The sequence below is a fragment of the Pipistrellus hanaki genome (genome assembly GCF_964339955.1).
Source record: "Pipistrellus hanaki genome assembly, chromosome: 15".
In the NCBI taxonomy this organism is placed as follows: Eukaryota; Metazoa; Chordata; class Mammalia; order Chiroptera; family Vespertilionidae; genus Pipistrellus; species Pipistrellus hanaki.
This window is the reverse complement of record NC_140517.1, coordinates 21,005,768-21,021,086: the sequence shown is the minus strand read 5'-3', so window position 1 is coordinate 21,021,086 and position 15,319 is coordinate 21,005,768. Positions and strand designations below refer to the sequence as shown.

General features: G+C 37.6%; 1 protein-coding gene across 1 annotated transcript in view; it reads right to left on the bottom strand.

Annotated features, from left to right (window-relative positions):
- Positions 1–15,319, bottom strand: part of GAN (gigaxonin) — a gene marked incomplete at its 5' end in the record, with an annotated part of 62,578 nt that overhangs the window by 25,805 nt on the left and 21,454 nt on the right. The window contains 5 exons of the mRNA XM_084905568.1: positions 829–941; positions 4,002–4,123; positions 4,340–4,557; positions 6,451–6,801; positions 9,702–9,816. Of these exons, the coding sequence (XP_084761694.1) occupies positions 829–941; positions 4,002–4,123; positions 4,340–4,557; positions 6,451–6,801; positions 9,702–9,816 (919 nt within the window). The remainder of the gene's footprint in view (positions 1–828; positions 942–4,001; positions 4,124–4,339; positions 4,558–6,450; positions 6,802–9,701; positions 9,817–15,319) is intronic.

Sequence of the window (15,319 nt, the reverse complement as noted above, 5' to 3'; positions counted from 1 at the left end):
CAGTAACAAGACTGCCAGCAGCAGAGGAGCAGTGTGGTAAACAAGTCTGTGCGAAGGCTATGGGCAATGACAGAAGCCTGAGGCATTTCACATTCACTTGTCAATATTTTCTTAGTGTCCCCTCTACACCCAGCACTATTCTAGCACTGAAGCTAGAATGCCGGCCAAACACAGGCAAAATCCCTGCCATCAAGAGTTTGTGTGAACGCTCTAATTGGTTTGACTCAGTTGATAAGAGGGATCAGCCTGCAGACTGAAGGGTACTGGGTACGATTCCGGGCAAGGGCAGGTATCTCAGTTGCAGGCTCAATCCCCAGCCCTGGTCAGGGCATGTGTGGGGGAGGCAACCAATCAATGTGTCTCTCTCACATCAACGTTTCTCTCTCTCTATTCCACTCTCTCTAAAAAAAAATCATTGGAAAAATATCCTCAAGTGAGGATTAACAACAACAACAACAAAGATTTTGCGTGAACTTTGCAGTATGTGAGGTGTTACATGGTATGAAAAGAAAGATGGTAGGGTAGGGGAGACAGGAAAACTGAGGGGCCGGAGGGAAGGTTGCTATATGGGCAAAGATTGAAGGAAACAAGGGACATGGGTATCTGACAGAGATCCTGAAGCAGAAGTATTTCTAGGTCTGAGAGACTGCGAGGAGATCAGACTGAGCAAGGGGATGGCACAGAGAAGAGAGCTGGGAGGGCAGGCACTGGCCTTAGGCAAGGGGGCCTGGCAGGGTTGCTACATTTTTTCTTATACTCAAATGCAAAACAAAAGTGCCAATGGAAAAAAACCCCACATACCGAACAAATGAAAAAGCAATGTTTTACCTCATTCATTGGTGGCAATGCAGTCCATGAATTTGCATCTGGATCATACTTTTCTCCTGAGCTCAGGGTCTGCTTATTTTCATCTTGGCCCCCAAATACAAACAAGAATCCTTCTGCAAAAATCAAAGGAGACACACAAGAAAGTTGAAACAAATCTTCAATACCCACCTCCAGTTGAATATAAATGCCATAGCTGCAGAGAGTGTGGAGAAACCTTCTCTGATAACAACAACAGATTTGAGATCTTTATCAGATTCCATTCCTTCCTTGGTGGGAGAGGAAGTCTGAGTCACTGACCATTTTACTTCACTCAGTATGTTTGAATGGATTCCCGCTACCCTACAGCATAAAAGGAAGACACCACCCACTCAAGCCACAAGCAGCTCTGGGTTATCTCAGGACTTCTATTCTAGGAAACTATTCAATCTTTCTTTTAAAGGCTTTGAGGGAATGAAAAAGACAAATCTAAACCCCAGCCCCACAGCAAATGGTGGAACCCTCAGGATGAAGTCCAACCAGAACTAGAAACCAGATTTAGATCTCCTTGCCTATCCAGGAAATCTCAATATTTGAATTTGATTAATAGTAATTCCAAATTAATACTGTACTCAGGTATAAGAAGAAACTAGATTATATGAAGCAGACAATAGCAGGTAGTCTTGCAAAGAATTCAAATTTCAAATATTGAAATAATCAAAAGACTTAAACATCAATGCTTACTATGTTTAAGAAATAATGGACAAATTTGAATATAACTCTTTGGAAATGTGACTATAGAAGTGACTAGCAGATTTGAAAAAGATTTTAAGAGAATTTCTAGAAATAAAAAATAGAGAACAGATAAAATCAAAAGTTCAATAAATGATTTTTAATGGCAGATCCATCATAGTTAAAGAGATAACTCATTAAATGGAAGATAAATAAAAAGAAATAATAAAGAAAGCAATACAGTGTGGCAAAAACATAAAAAACAAAGTAATGGTAGGAGGCAGAGGATGGAGTAAAAATGTCTAGCCATGATTAATCTGACTTCCAAAATCAAAGGGAGAAAGGAGAACACAGCAGAGGCAGTATTTTGAAGACATAATGAATAAGATCCAGATTTAAAAGGCTGAGCCACAGATTCAAGATTCTCAATGATCCCCAAGTACGGTAAAATGTCAAATAAAATGAACGTGTAAGCACACGTAATAAAATGGCAGAAAACTAAGGAAAAAATATTTTAAATACAATCCTGAGAGATTTTTAGGCTGACAACAACAACAGCCAGAAGTCAGTAGAAAGATATCTGCAATGTGCTGAAAATTAATAAATACTAACCTTAAATTCTATACCTAGAAAAAATACCCTTTAAAAAATGAAGGCAAAGTAATGATATTTTCAGACAAATAAATCTGAAGAGAACCACAATGAAGTAAATTCAAATGAATAAACTTTAAAGAGAAGGAAAATGATCCTAGATGGAAGGTCTGAGGAGCAAGGAAGGAAAAACAAAGTGGTAAACATGTGGGTAAGTTTACACAATCTACCTATAGTTACATATATAAAACATAGGCTAATGAAACATGTACATAGGAAAATATTATACTTATAAATGATCATGTATTTTAATACTACTAAACTGGAAAACATAAAAAATAGAGTATAAAAGTACTAGTTAACTTTAGGCTTTGATAATAGGCTCTGGTTTCTCAGGAAACCTTCAAAGGAATATACACAAAGAATGTAACTTCTAAACTAGTATAAAGGGAAAGAATAAATGACAAAAAAAGTCAATCAATTAAAAAATGTAAGAAAAGAACAAATGCAGAAGAGGCTTGGCAAAATAGGAACTACTCAATCATTTCACCACCTCAGTCCATACAACTGGACATAATTCTTCTCCTCATGGCTTAAAGTTTCTGAAATATCAAACTCTTAAGGAAATTTTTGAAAATTAGTGATATAGGAACCTTTATGGTAGGTGTGCATGTGAGAAAATTCTAAATATGTATATACATTATGGGTGAAAATTTAAGGAAGCAAAATTCTGAAAAGATAGAACAGAGAAATCAGCCCTATATCCTGCTGGCTATACCACTCCATCCAGCTGCTTATTTTTGACAATAGTTTCAATTAACCTGGCACCCAGAAAATTATTCAATTTCTACACTATAGTATAGATTTAGCCATTTCTAGAACATGGTATGGTGTGATATAGCTTTAAAAAATTTTAAGGTAACATTAGTGGGCAAGTAGAGACTATAAAGTAAGGATCCCAGAAGAACTGCTGACAAAAATGAGAATGAAGTGAAATAGTAATTGTGGGGTGAACCCAAAAGGCAGATCCAAGATTAAGAGAAAGGAGGCCAACAGGAGTAAGGCAGCAAAAACAACCTTTTTCTATCATTTCCTTGAGTAAGAGCTTTGAATAATTTCAAACTTATAAAGGTCAACTAAAACATCCTTTCTGTGGTAAAATAGCTAAGTAATGTTTCTAACATCTCATATGAATTGCCTGCTTTTACAATACACTCTTATTTTAGACAGTTATATGTTGTAATTCTAAATTGAATTTCAAAGATGATGGGACTTTCACAGCTCCAAAAAATTCTGTGTTCCAAGTATGGTCACATAGCTCATCGTTTTTCTATCAGTTAGGTCATCAATTAAAATACTAAAGTCTGAAAAATTTCTATGTATTATAATTTGGGGACAATAAAGACAGAAGACACTCTTCTTACCATAGTCTTAAAAGTTAGAAAATTGTTGAAAATGGTATCACAGAGAGATAATAAAATTGTCTCTTTAAAAGGTTGTCAGCCCTGGTTGGTGTGGTTCAGCAGTTAGAACATTAGCCAGTGAAGTGAAGGATCAAAGGGTTGAGGGTTCAAATCTGGGTCAAGGGCATCTACCTTGGTTGCAGGTTCAATCCCTGGCCCCAGTTGGGGTGTATGCAGGAGGCAACCAATTGATGTGTCTGGGTCTCTCTTACATTCATATTTCACTTTCTCTCCCCCCACAACCCCCAACTCAGCATCCCCTTTACTCTCTCTAGAAATCAATGGGAAAAATATACTCGGGTGAAGATTAACCAAAAAATAAATTTAAAAAAAAGGCTGAGTTGTTCTGTACAACCCAGAAATTACACATTACTTGATCGTGTTTAAGTAAAATTTCCCACAGAACGGTACCTGCTGAGAGCACTCCGTGGTTAATTCTTGGCATGCTTAAAGGGGCCAGTTCAATCCAAAGCTGCCTATTAGGGTCATAAAGAGGGCACATGCAGCGCATTGCTGCTGTTGGCTTCCGTGAACTAAAAAGGGAAATACATTAGCAGTTAATATGTTTTATGTATTGTAGTTCTGCTACAATAACTATGACTACTTTTACCGCTCTAAAAAGTGTTTAAACGATTTTAAAAAATCTACTGCTACCATGCTTTAGATACTGAAAAATAGTATGAATTCTTGTTCCCACAGAGATCTCTCTTCCCTTATACCATTTTCAAACAACACACACCCATACTTACACTCTTTCTTCTCCACCAACAGTCACGATGCACTCTGAGTAGCCCCGGGGTTTGAAATTGGCCAGCATTGCCTCTCCTTGCTGTGGCTGGCTCAGTGGTATATTGCTACACTCTTTGACAATTTCTCGTACTAATGGTTCATTTAGCATTTGTTCCCGTAAGTAGCTGGAGTCTAATCCTGAAACCCACAGTGCTGACATAACGTCCTTCATGTGGACCTGCAGAAGAGGGCAGAGAGGATGGGGAGGAAAAATGGAGAATGCAATACATAGCTTTTAGAATATGGATTTCCCAACTCATAGAACACTGAAATTGTTGATAGTCAGACTATCAAGAGGCAAGTTATAAGTGCTAGTACTCCATAAATATGCTTACTAGCCCCTTCCCTTTCTATTTCCCATAGTCTTGATTTTGATATTTTTAAATAAATATTTGTTTTTAATTGATTTTTCACAGAGAGGAGGGGAGAGGGATAGAGAGTTAGAAACATCGATGAGAGAGAGTCATCGATCAGCTGCCTCTTGCACACCCCCTACTGGGGATGTGCCCCCAACCAAGGTACACGCCGTTGACTGGAATCGAACCTGGGACCCTTCAGTCCACAGGCCGACGCTCTATCCACTGAGCCAAACCTGTCCCGGCCCATAATGTTGATTTTTTAAAAAGTTTAATTTGAAAAAAGTCATTAATTCATATTTATATTCGATTATCATTGCAAAGTTTCAAGCAGCTTTCTTTACAACCTATAGGGTTCCCATAGCAATGAGATAACTTGCAAGTACTCTGCTATAATTTGCTTGAGTGTGCTATGAATCAAATCACATTTATAGAATTATATACAGTAATAAGTGCTAGTATAATATGGTAAACCAGTTAATGAAAATGTTTCAACATTAATATTACATGAAAAAATTAGAAAAGACAAAGTTTAAAAAAGTCCTTAGTATATAATTATTTCTTAAGTAATTATTGTTAAACATATCTAACATGTAAATATGAATTGTATATTTTTCATGATCCATCATTAAATTTGAACCAAATGATTATAGCATTCTATATACCCAAGGTGACACTCTTTAATGACTAGTCTTTCTTGGTTTTGAAATAATAATTTTAAGATATACTCTTCTGTACCCTGAGTATTAAAAGGCAAGAGTTTTTACAGCATCATGTTCAGATTAACCAAAAAATGAAAAACTGCCTGACTGTTTCTAAAACAGTCAGATGACCTTAGCATCATCATCACTTTCAGGCAAGAAAAGGGTTAGGGAGAAACTATTGATAGTGGTCTCAGTGAATGGCACAAGCTGGAAAATGTTCTATCTCCTTCCCTAACTTACCCAACGAATGTGGAAATAGAACATCAACTGTGCAACTATGCTGAGACTACAAGCATAGTTTCTGGACATACTCATAGGCCTACAGAATTTACATAATTATATGATAATCATTAAAACATAAGTCAATGGTTATCAACAACTTAATAATGCAATTGTACATTTCAAAAACTACTCTAAAACCTAATGTAATTTTCATTGTAAGTATAGTAAGTAAAGCTAGCATCTAATTTATAAGTACTGCACTTAAAGCCCTGTGATTTTGATCCCTCCCCCAATGTACCAACAATTTGGATCTAAAGCCTGATATTATTGAAGACCGTTCCTTCTCCGGCTCACTTCCAGAACCTTCCTATTTGGACCTGCATTGTCATGAAAACTTCAGAGTGCTCTCCTGCTTTCTCCCAGTTGTGTCAAGCACTCCAGGGAGAGCCCACAGCCCTCACCCCTGTGCCAGAGCTCCAAGTGCCCCCCTTGCCCAAGGTTTAGGATGCCCAATGACTTAGGATGATGAAAGTGAGTCTGAGGACACTGAATTTCTTAACCTTGAAATGCATTTTTCCATAAAGAACAACATACAGATGATATTATGTTGTGAAACATCAACCGCTTTAATGATCCTATGGGAAGATGTTTTACAGATATCTTTTAGAACATAACTTTTCAAGTCTTTCACGCTGAAGGGGAAAGACATCGATAAACTGGATTAAAAATAACTAAATCAATGAAATAAGTAAAAAGACAAAGTTAGACAACATTATAAACTACAAGTACCTTTCTCATTTCTGAATCATGTGCTATCCATCGAATTACTGCCTCAAATACGTATCTTTCATTGCCAACGTTTAACTTCTCAAGAGAAATCACTTCTTTAAGCTTCTGAGGACTCAGTTCTAGGAATTCTTCTGTGCTGCTGACATCTCGAAAGTGAGTCTCCAGGTATTCTGTGGCAAGGTAATGCACATGGTGCAGGCAGTAGTGAAGTGCAAAGTCACGGATCCCAATACAGTTCTCAGCAGCAATGCAGCCTTCTAAAAACTCGCAGCACAGAGTTTTAAGATCCGTCAGCAGGAGCAGGTCCGCTGCCTGTACAACATCTTGGATGGTATCTTCATTTAGCCGGATCTGTCAGAATTTCATAAATATTTTACATTTGAATATATATATTTAAAACCCAAACCACAAATCTATTAGGCTGAACCACATGAAAGCTCCATTTTTGTAGGTCAAAGGTGATAAAATATTGGCAATTTCATATGGCTTAACATTGTACTTTTATCCAAGAAGAGTCTGAGGGCCCCAAGGAACCTTTGAACAACATAAGCAGTGAGTGGCTGGTTAACTTTTCCTACCATGTCCCTTGCTTTACCAATGTTAACTACCAATAACTCTTCAAGGTGAACTGTCCAGTTGACTTACTTCTATACTCAATTTAGAGAAAAACCTTAAATGATTGAAATGCTTAGGAAACTGAAAGTTCTGTATTCTATGGTAAACTGAAGGTGATTTCTTTAAATAGTAGAACCAGGACTATGGGAAATCTTGCCTCCAATATATTAGTTCATACCTTTGCCAAAAGGTATGCAAACTAAATGTAAGGCCCTTTAAGAAAAGGGATCCACCAAAAACTATGGTACATCTACACAATGGAATACTATGCTGCCATAAAAAAGAAGGAATTCTCATCATTTGCAGCAACCTGGATGGAATTGGAGAACATCATGCTGAGTGAAATAAGCCAATCAATGAAAAAGAAACACCACATGACCTCACTCATTTGTGGATAATAAAGAGCATTATAAACTGATGAACCAAAAGATAGATATAGAGACAGTATATCAACAAGTAGACTGTCAAATTACAGCAGGGAGGGGAGGAAGATCTGGGGGAGATAATAGATCAACCGAAGGACTTTTATACATGCATATAAGTACAACCAATGGACACAAAACTCTGGGGAGGGAGGGGATGTGTGGGAGGGAGGGAGGGGGGCAAAAAAAAAAAATCAATAAAATATATTAAAAAAAAAAAAAAAAAAGAGTTAACAACCATATCAATGAACAATTGTGAAGATTCAAATAACTGATCTCTGTTGTCTCTAGTACATAGTAGGTACCTAATAAATGATTATAACCTTTAAAAAAAAAAAAAAGAAAAGAAAAGGGATCCATACTGCCTTAGAAGATTCGTCTGAACACCAAACACTGTACTCGACTTGGTGCAACAAATACAATTTGGTCCCAAAGCTACTTTCAGGAAAGAATCCCTTTTATAAGACATTAGTAATAATTCTGAACATTTACTTATCCTTGATTTTCTTAGTTTTCTGGCCGATGCTTCTTCCTCCACCCACTTGACAATTTTTCTATTCAACAGTAAAGCGACGTAAAGAAACATGCCTTTAAGATATCGCCATGAGCACATGTGGTCCCAAGAATGGTCTTCATCCCTCCATTCGAAAATGGGAGGAGAGGGTTCAGAGTATAGAACAGCAAGAAACACTACTACATTTTACACATTTGTACCACAGATTTTAAAAAAATGTATAATTGCCAACCACCTTGGAAAATGAGCAACAAAAGTAGAAAGAAGTGTATGGAGTTAGCTACAAGTATGGAGAAATTTCCCATTTACATAACATTAAATTTAGCCACAAGACAGTGGATAGCTGTAGACTATTCAAATATAGGCATGTAAAAAACACACACACACACACAAAAAAAAACAACCCACTAAATTCCATCTCAGTAAAACTAAACTGCCGTATCAGAAGTTTGCTATAACTTACCTTGTAACTATGATTTTAAAACCACAATTAATTTAAATTGGGAACAAAAGATGTAAATTGTAAGGCTTCAGGTTTCAAACCTAAGCCTTAACATGAGTAAGCTCTTACTGGCTCATAACTTGCTACAACTGCTACTGAATCAATTTTACAAGTTAGATTAGAGATTGGTGCTAAGCCTGGTTTTCTCCAGAATTTTAAGGGCTGCCCTAAAACTAATTTAAATTTATTTATTTTTAACAATCATACAACACCCAACCTTACATCCACACATCCACCACCTAGTGTTTAGAGAAAAGGAGATAACACCATGAAACTAAACCAAAAACTTCAAAAAAGGATGGCATTCACCGAGCTTGACTACACAGAATGAATATATTTAGAGAAAGTAAGCAGCACACTCAGAATATTTAGAAACATGTAGGAGACACAGCCTTTACAAAAAGGAAAAGTAACATAAGATGAAGAAGGAATAAAGACAGTCAGAAACAAGCTCTCAAAAAGAGTAAAGATACAATGCATTCTCACTAACTTCTTCCTTAAAAAAAAAAAAAAAATGAGCCCTAGCTCACACCTAAGATTTTTCTTACGAGTTCTCATGTTATACTTTCAATCACACAATAGCAGGCAGGGGGTTAGAAGAGGACAAAGAAGTCTACTCACTTATCACTTTCCTCTCCAGGTTTCCTTAAACCCCCGGAAACGTAAGTGGGAATAAAGGGAAATCCAGAAAGAAAGAATAGGGGTGGTGGATACTGGTCCTGCTGAGGCAACAGGATCAAGGCATCATGAATACAATGCAGGTGCCTGTCATTTGTGAGTCTAGAACTCTTTATTTCTAAATATCTTCTCTGCCCAAGGAAGTTCCCATTTCCATGTGATGGAGACAGAATGAGTTCCTCAACAGCATGGGAAAAAAGCAAAATTGGAATTAAGATTTAAAAACAAAAAGCAGCAGTGAAAGGAGCATTCCACATTCTTCACATTTCATACTAGAAGGTGGAGCTCAGGATGTAAAATAAAAAACTGGGACCAGGGAAGATCTTGCTCAGTCTGCCTTTCTGTAAAGAGCAGAGCCCCAAAAGAACACATGTGGGCGCCATTAACAGGAGCAGAGACCAGTCAAGCACATGGCGACAGAAGATGAAGGTTACGTGGTCACAGAATGGATGAAAGGAGACCCTCACCCTGAGCTTGAGAAGCCTCTACTTAGTCTTCCTTCCTTTGTGTCTCATCATACCTGACCACTGAAGATGTAATCCAGGATCTCTCTCATAACCATTACCGATATCCCTTCAAGTTCAATCTTATAGGTTGATCCATCATCTTTTGGAGGATTATAGTTTAACTTTGTCCTAAGAAAGGAAAAAAAAAAAAGTAAAATTTCTATGAAAGAATAGGTATAAATAATTATGCACTAAATACTCTATAAAGTTTATGATAATACCAGTATATGAACCTCACCTTGAAAATTCAGTTTGTTAACTTTAGATCAATATATATATATATTTTATAAATTTCAACTCCTAAATATTTGTTCCAGGACTCAAAATGCTACTTCTTAAAACACACACACACACACACACACACACACACACACACACACAAACAACAAAAACAAAAAACAAACAAACCACCAAACAGACAAGACAACCAAATAAGATCCATGTGAAAAAGGATCTCTACTACTTCACCTTGGGAATCTCAGGTCTTCCAGCTTATTTTTCCATGTATTTAATTATCCAATTATTTTTTAATAAAGTAATTAGGACCCTACAAACCTACCAACCAAAACAAAAGCTATGCACGATGCTGACAATAACTTGCTTCTAATCAATGTTCCTCTTCACCACTCCACTCTACTTCTGCCATCCCAAGTAACTATTACCCTAAATCCTATGTTCAATTTTCCCTTGTGTTCTTTTTGCATCCATGAAATATATATGACACAATATATATTTTTTAACCAATTGATTTTTTTCATTTTTTTTTTTATTGTTTGAAGCATTACAAACAGTAGTACACTGTGTCTCCTTTTTTCCCCTTGACCTCCCCCCAGCCTCCCCTACACCCCAGCATACGCCTTCACCTGCTCCCCCTTCCCCCATGTCTTATATCCATTGGTTATGTTTATATGCATGCATACAAGTCCTTCGGTTGATCTCTTACAGCCCCCAGCCCCCAACCTCCCTTGCCTTCCCGCTATAGTTTGACAGTCTGTTTTATGGTTCTTTATATATGACACAATATTATTGTGTTCATTAAATATATAATTGTATTTATTAAATACATAATATATACATATTTATTATATCCATGAAATATAATATAAAAATCCATAAAACATATAATATGTAAATAAATGCATCTACATATAATTTTAAGTTGTTAATTTTATAAAAGAGCTTCATGTTATCTATAATCTTTTGTGGCTTTTTTTCATTTAGTATTATATTGCTAAGAGTCATTTATATTGCTGCATATCACACTGGTTCTCTGTTCTTTCTACTGTATAATATTTCACTTTCCTATTGATGTGCCTCTGGGCCATTTCCAGGTTTTCAGTATTGTGAAGAGTAATGCTAGGACTATTCTTGTACATGTCTTCTTTTGTATTAGGCAAAACAAATTTCCCTTGAGAGTATCTCTGGGAGTAGCATTATGCTAGTTATTCTCCAAAGTATGAGATGATACTAAATGACTCTCCAAAGTAGTTAGAGAGCAGTTTATAGCCTCATCAGGTATGTGTACGAGAACTTGTGGACTCACAAATTCTACGACTCTTGAGTCTGTCATAATTCCTACATTCTGCCAATCTAGTGAATGAAATATAATCTCTCATTGCATTATGATCTGCATTTCCCTCATAATCCAGATGCTGAACATCTCTTAAGTTTGTGGTCACATGTATTTCCTCTTCTGTGGGACACTCCTTCAGTTCCAATTTCTTCTTCAGTTTTTTTTTTTACTGAGTACAAAGTCTTCCTCATATTGAGGTGGAGAAGTCCTTTATTATATTCTTGATATTAATCCTTTGGCAGACTTGACACTTAACATGATGAGCAATAATTTTTCATGGTCAATGCTTTTTTATGTCTTGTTTTAAGAACTGGTACCTTACCCAAGATCTAAAAGATACTCCTAATTTAGCAGAGGAAAGCTAAGACACAGTCTAAATTAAATTGTGCTTAAGATCCCCCAAAGGATCAGAATTGGTAGTATGAGGAAACTGTGAATAGAAGAGTAAAAGATGAGCTAAAAATACAATGGACTGACAAAGTCTTAATAGTTGAATTCCCAGATCCTTCTTCCACATATACATACAACTCTCCTGCACAGTTCAGTAAGGCTCTCCCCAGTTCCAGTAGAAGATAAGTGTTTATATTCTGAAATATAAAACTGAGGGTGGGTCTCTGGGCAAGGTGATATTAGGTTCATTTGAGGTAGGTGTATCATGTCAAAAACTGAATTAAGAGAGTGTTTACATACTGAATGCTGAGACTACCAGTCTTTTTCTCATCTCTGCTCCTGAAATGCTGAAAGCCAGATCTATGGCCTCCATGCAAAAACAAAACAAAACAAAAAAAAAAAACTGGAAGACTCTTTTGGAGAATTTGATCAATTTGATCAAAGGAAAGACTTAAAGATATGGACATAGATCTGCCCCTAGAAAACAACCTAGCTTTATCATGCAACAGTGAAACCCACAGTCAATAAGCCTACAGGCTCTGGGCTTCCAATACATATGGAGCAGCACTTCTGAAACTTCATGTCACATCACTCGTAGAAAATGTAACCTTACCCTGGGGCAGACAGATGAGGCTGTGTGCAGGCCAGCAGTGGGCAGAGACCTAGCCTCACTAATTGAAGCCCAGACACTCTAGGAATGACACCATCATTATGTTTACACACTTGTAACAGATTTTTTGTTAATCCTTACTTGAGGATATTTTTTTACATTGATTTTTAGAGAGTGGAAGAGAGGAGGAGAGACACAGAGAGAGAAACATTGATGTGAGAGAGAGACATCAATTGGCTGCCCTCTGCATACACCCCGACCAGAGTCAGGGATCCAGTCTGCAAACCAAGGTACATGCCCTTGACTAGAAATAGAACCCAGGACCCTATAACCCTTGGGCCAATGCTCTGTCCACTGAGCCAAAACATGAGGGTTCTAACCTAGTTTTTTTTTTTTTTTTTTTTTTTTTTTTTATAACCAGCCAGACTACCAATCAAATGTCAACAGAGAATAGGCAATTTCAACTTCACAAGGTCTCAAAACAATTTATCTCCCATGAAACCTTTCTCAGAATAATGTTGGAAAATGTGTCCAACAACAAGGCAGTGCATTTAGTATTCCCTGGATACTAAACAGGGAATAATGAAGGACGGTGTTAGGATAACAGCTATGTACCAGTAAAAGGAAGCCAGTCGATTTTGGTGTCAGTAGAAGACCTCAAAGATGAAACTGATGCAATATATAATGACCTGAAGGTATAAAGAGGATATTCAGATAACTTGTTTCCTCCCCATATTTGGTATCTGCTATTCCTGACTATAGTTTCTACTGAACTGTTTTACTCAAAATGTACTTAAAAAACACACACACACACACACGCACAAAAAAAAACCCCCAAAAATGTATTTCATTGTTTTCTTGTTGTATCCTAGCTTTATCTACATGCCTAACACTTCCATTAAAAGTGAAGAAAAACTTCAGTCAATTCTTAATCAAGAGAGAAAAATAGTATAAGTGGTATGAATAATACTAAAACATTAATATTTGGCTCTGAAATGCATCATGTACTATTTTGGCAGCAGACACATCTTCTAATAATGTTTCACTTAGGATGTCATGACTATATTTTTCAGTCACTGTGCTGGTTATCAATGTATCAATTCTAAGATCCAAATTCACCCATTTTTAAAATTTATTTTTAATATTTTTTATTGATTTCAGAGACGAAGGGAGAGGGTGAGAGAGAAACATCAATGTTGAAGAATCATTGATTGGCTGCCTCTTGCATACCTCCCTTCCCCACTGGGGATTGAGCCCGAAACCTGGACATGAGTCCTTGACTGGAATCAAACCTGAGACCCTGCAGTCCATAGGCCAACACTTTATCCACTGAGCCAAATGAGTTAGGGCTTTATTTATTTATTTATTTATTTAATCTTCACTGAAGGTATTTTTCCATTGATTTTTTTTCCAAAGTATATTTTATTGATTTTTTTACAGAGAGGAAAGGAGAGAGACAGAGAGTTAGAAACATCAATGAGAGAGAATCATCGATCAGCTGCCTCTTGCACACCCACTACTGGGGATGTGCTCACAACCAAGGTACATGCCCTTGACCGGAATCGAACCTGGGAACTTTCATTCCCCAGGCTGACGCTCTATCCACTGAGCCAAACTGGTTTCGGCTCCATTTTTTTTTTTTTTTTTAGAAAGTGGAAGACATAAGGAAAGACAGAGAGAAATATCAATGTGAGAGAAACATACCAATTGGTTGTCTTCTGCATGTGCCCTGACCGGGGCCCAGGCCGGGGAGGCACCTGAAACTGAGATAGGTGCCCTTGATCAGAATCAAACACAGGACCCTTCGGTCTGCAGGCTGACATTCTGTCCACTGAGCCAAACCAGCTAGGGCCCAAGTTCACCCTTTTTGCAGGCTCTGTTAAAATGGATTTGAGCTTTTAGCCGAAACCGGTTTGGCTCAGTGGATAGAGCGTCGGCCTACGGACTGAAAGGTCCTGGGTTTGATTCTGGTCAAGGGCATGTACCTTGGTTGCGGGCACATCCCCAGTGGGAGGTGTGCACGAGGCAGCTGATAGATGTTTCTCTCTCATTGATGTTTCTAACTTTCTATCCTTCTCTCTTCCTCTCTGTAAAAAATCAATAAAAAATGTATTTTTAAAAAATGGATCTGAGCCTTTAAAAATGACCTTTTGTCAACTGGCAAGATGTTATGGTTTTCAGGAGAGGATGCTGGAAGACATTAGAGGAGAGTTAGGCTTCTGGGCTCTGGTACTGCATCTACCAGGAGGTAGGCTGCTACAACATAGTCTGCATTTCCGCATCAGGCTCCTGAGTACACAGCTACCTCCGTGTCCAGTAGTTTTCCCCAGAATCTCCTTCAGGCAGTTCAATAGTAGGGTGTTTCTGGTGCAATACCTCTCCGAGAAGAGCTTTCCCAGGCACAGTAGAGGACAGATTTCAGAGGGCTGGTTTAAATCAAGTCCCACCAGTGTGGCTTCTCTGCCATGCAGTGAGCCATAGCTGGGCCTGTCCAAAAAATTCTAGATCCCAGCTGGGGATTGTGGCTACTTCTTTTATCAGGGATTCCTGTATTTTCTAGTTTTCTTTACTTGTTATTAGCCAATCCCTCATTACTTCAATCTCCTGTTGCAGTTCATAATTCTTTTTTTTTTTAATCCTCCCCCAAGGATATTTTTCCATTGATTTTTAGAGAGGGAAAGACAGAGAGACATAATGATGTGAGAGAAACCCAAAACCCTTTGGTCTATAGGCCAATACTCTATCCACTGAGCCAAACTGGCTAGGGCAGTCCTTTCCAATCTTAGATGGTAAGAGTCACTCAAATCAATCATGAAAGCCCTGCTGGTGTTGTTTGGTGGTTGAGCATCAACTTAAGAATCAAGAGGTCGAGGTTCCATTCCCAGTCAGGGCACACACCCGAATTACAGGCTCAATCCCTGGTAGGGGGCATGCAAGAGGCAACCGATCAAGGATTCTCTCTCATCATTCATGTTTCTATCTCTTTCTCCCTGACCCTTCCTGTCTGAAATCAATAAAAAAAAATATATTTTTAAAAATTTGTGAGTCTTGGTTCATAT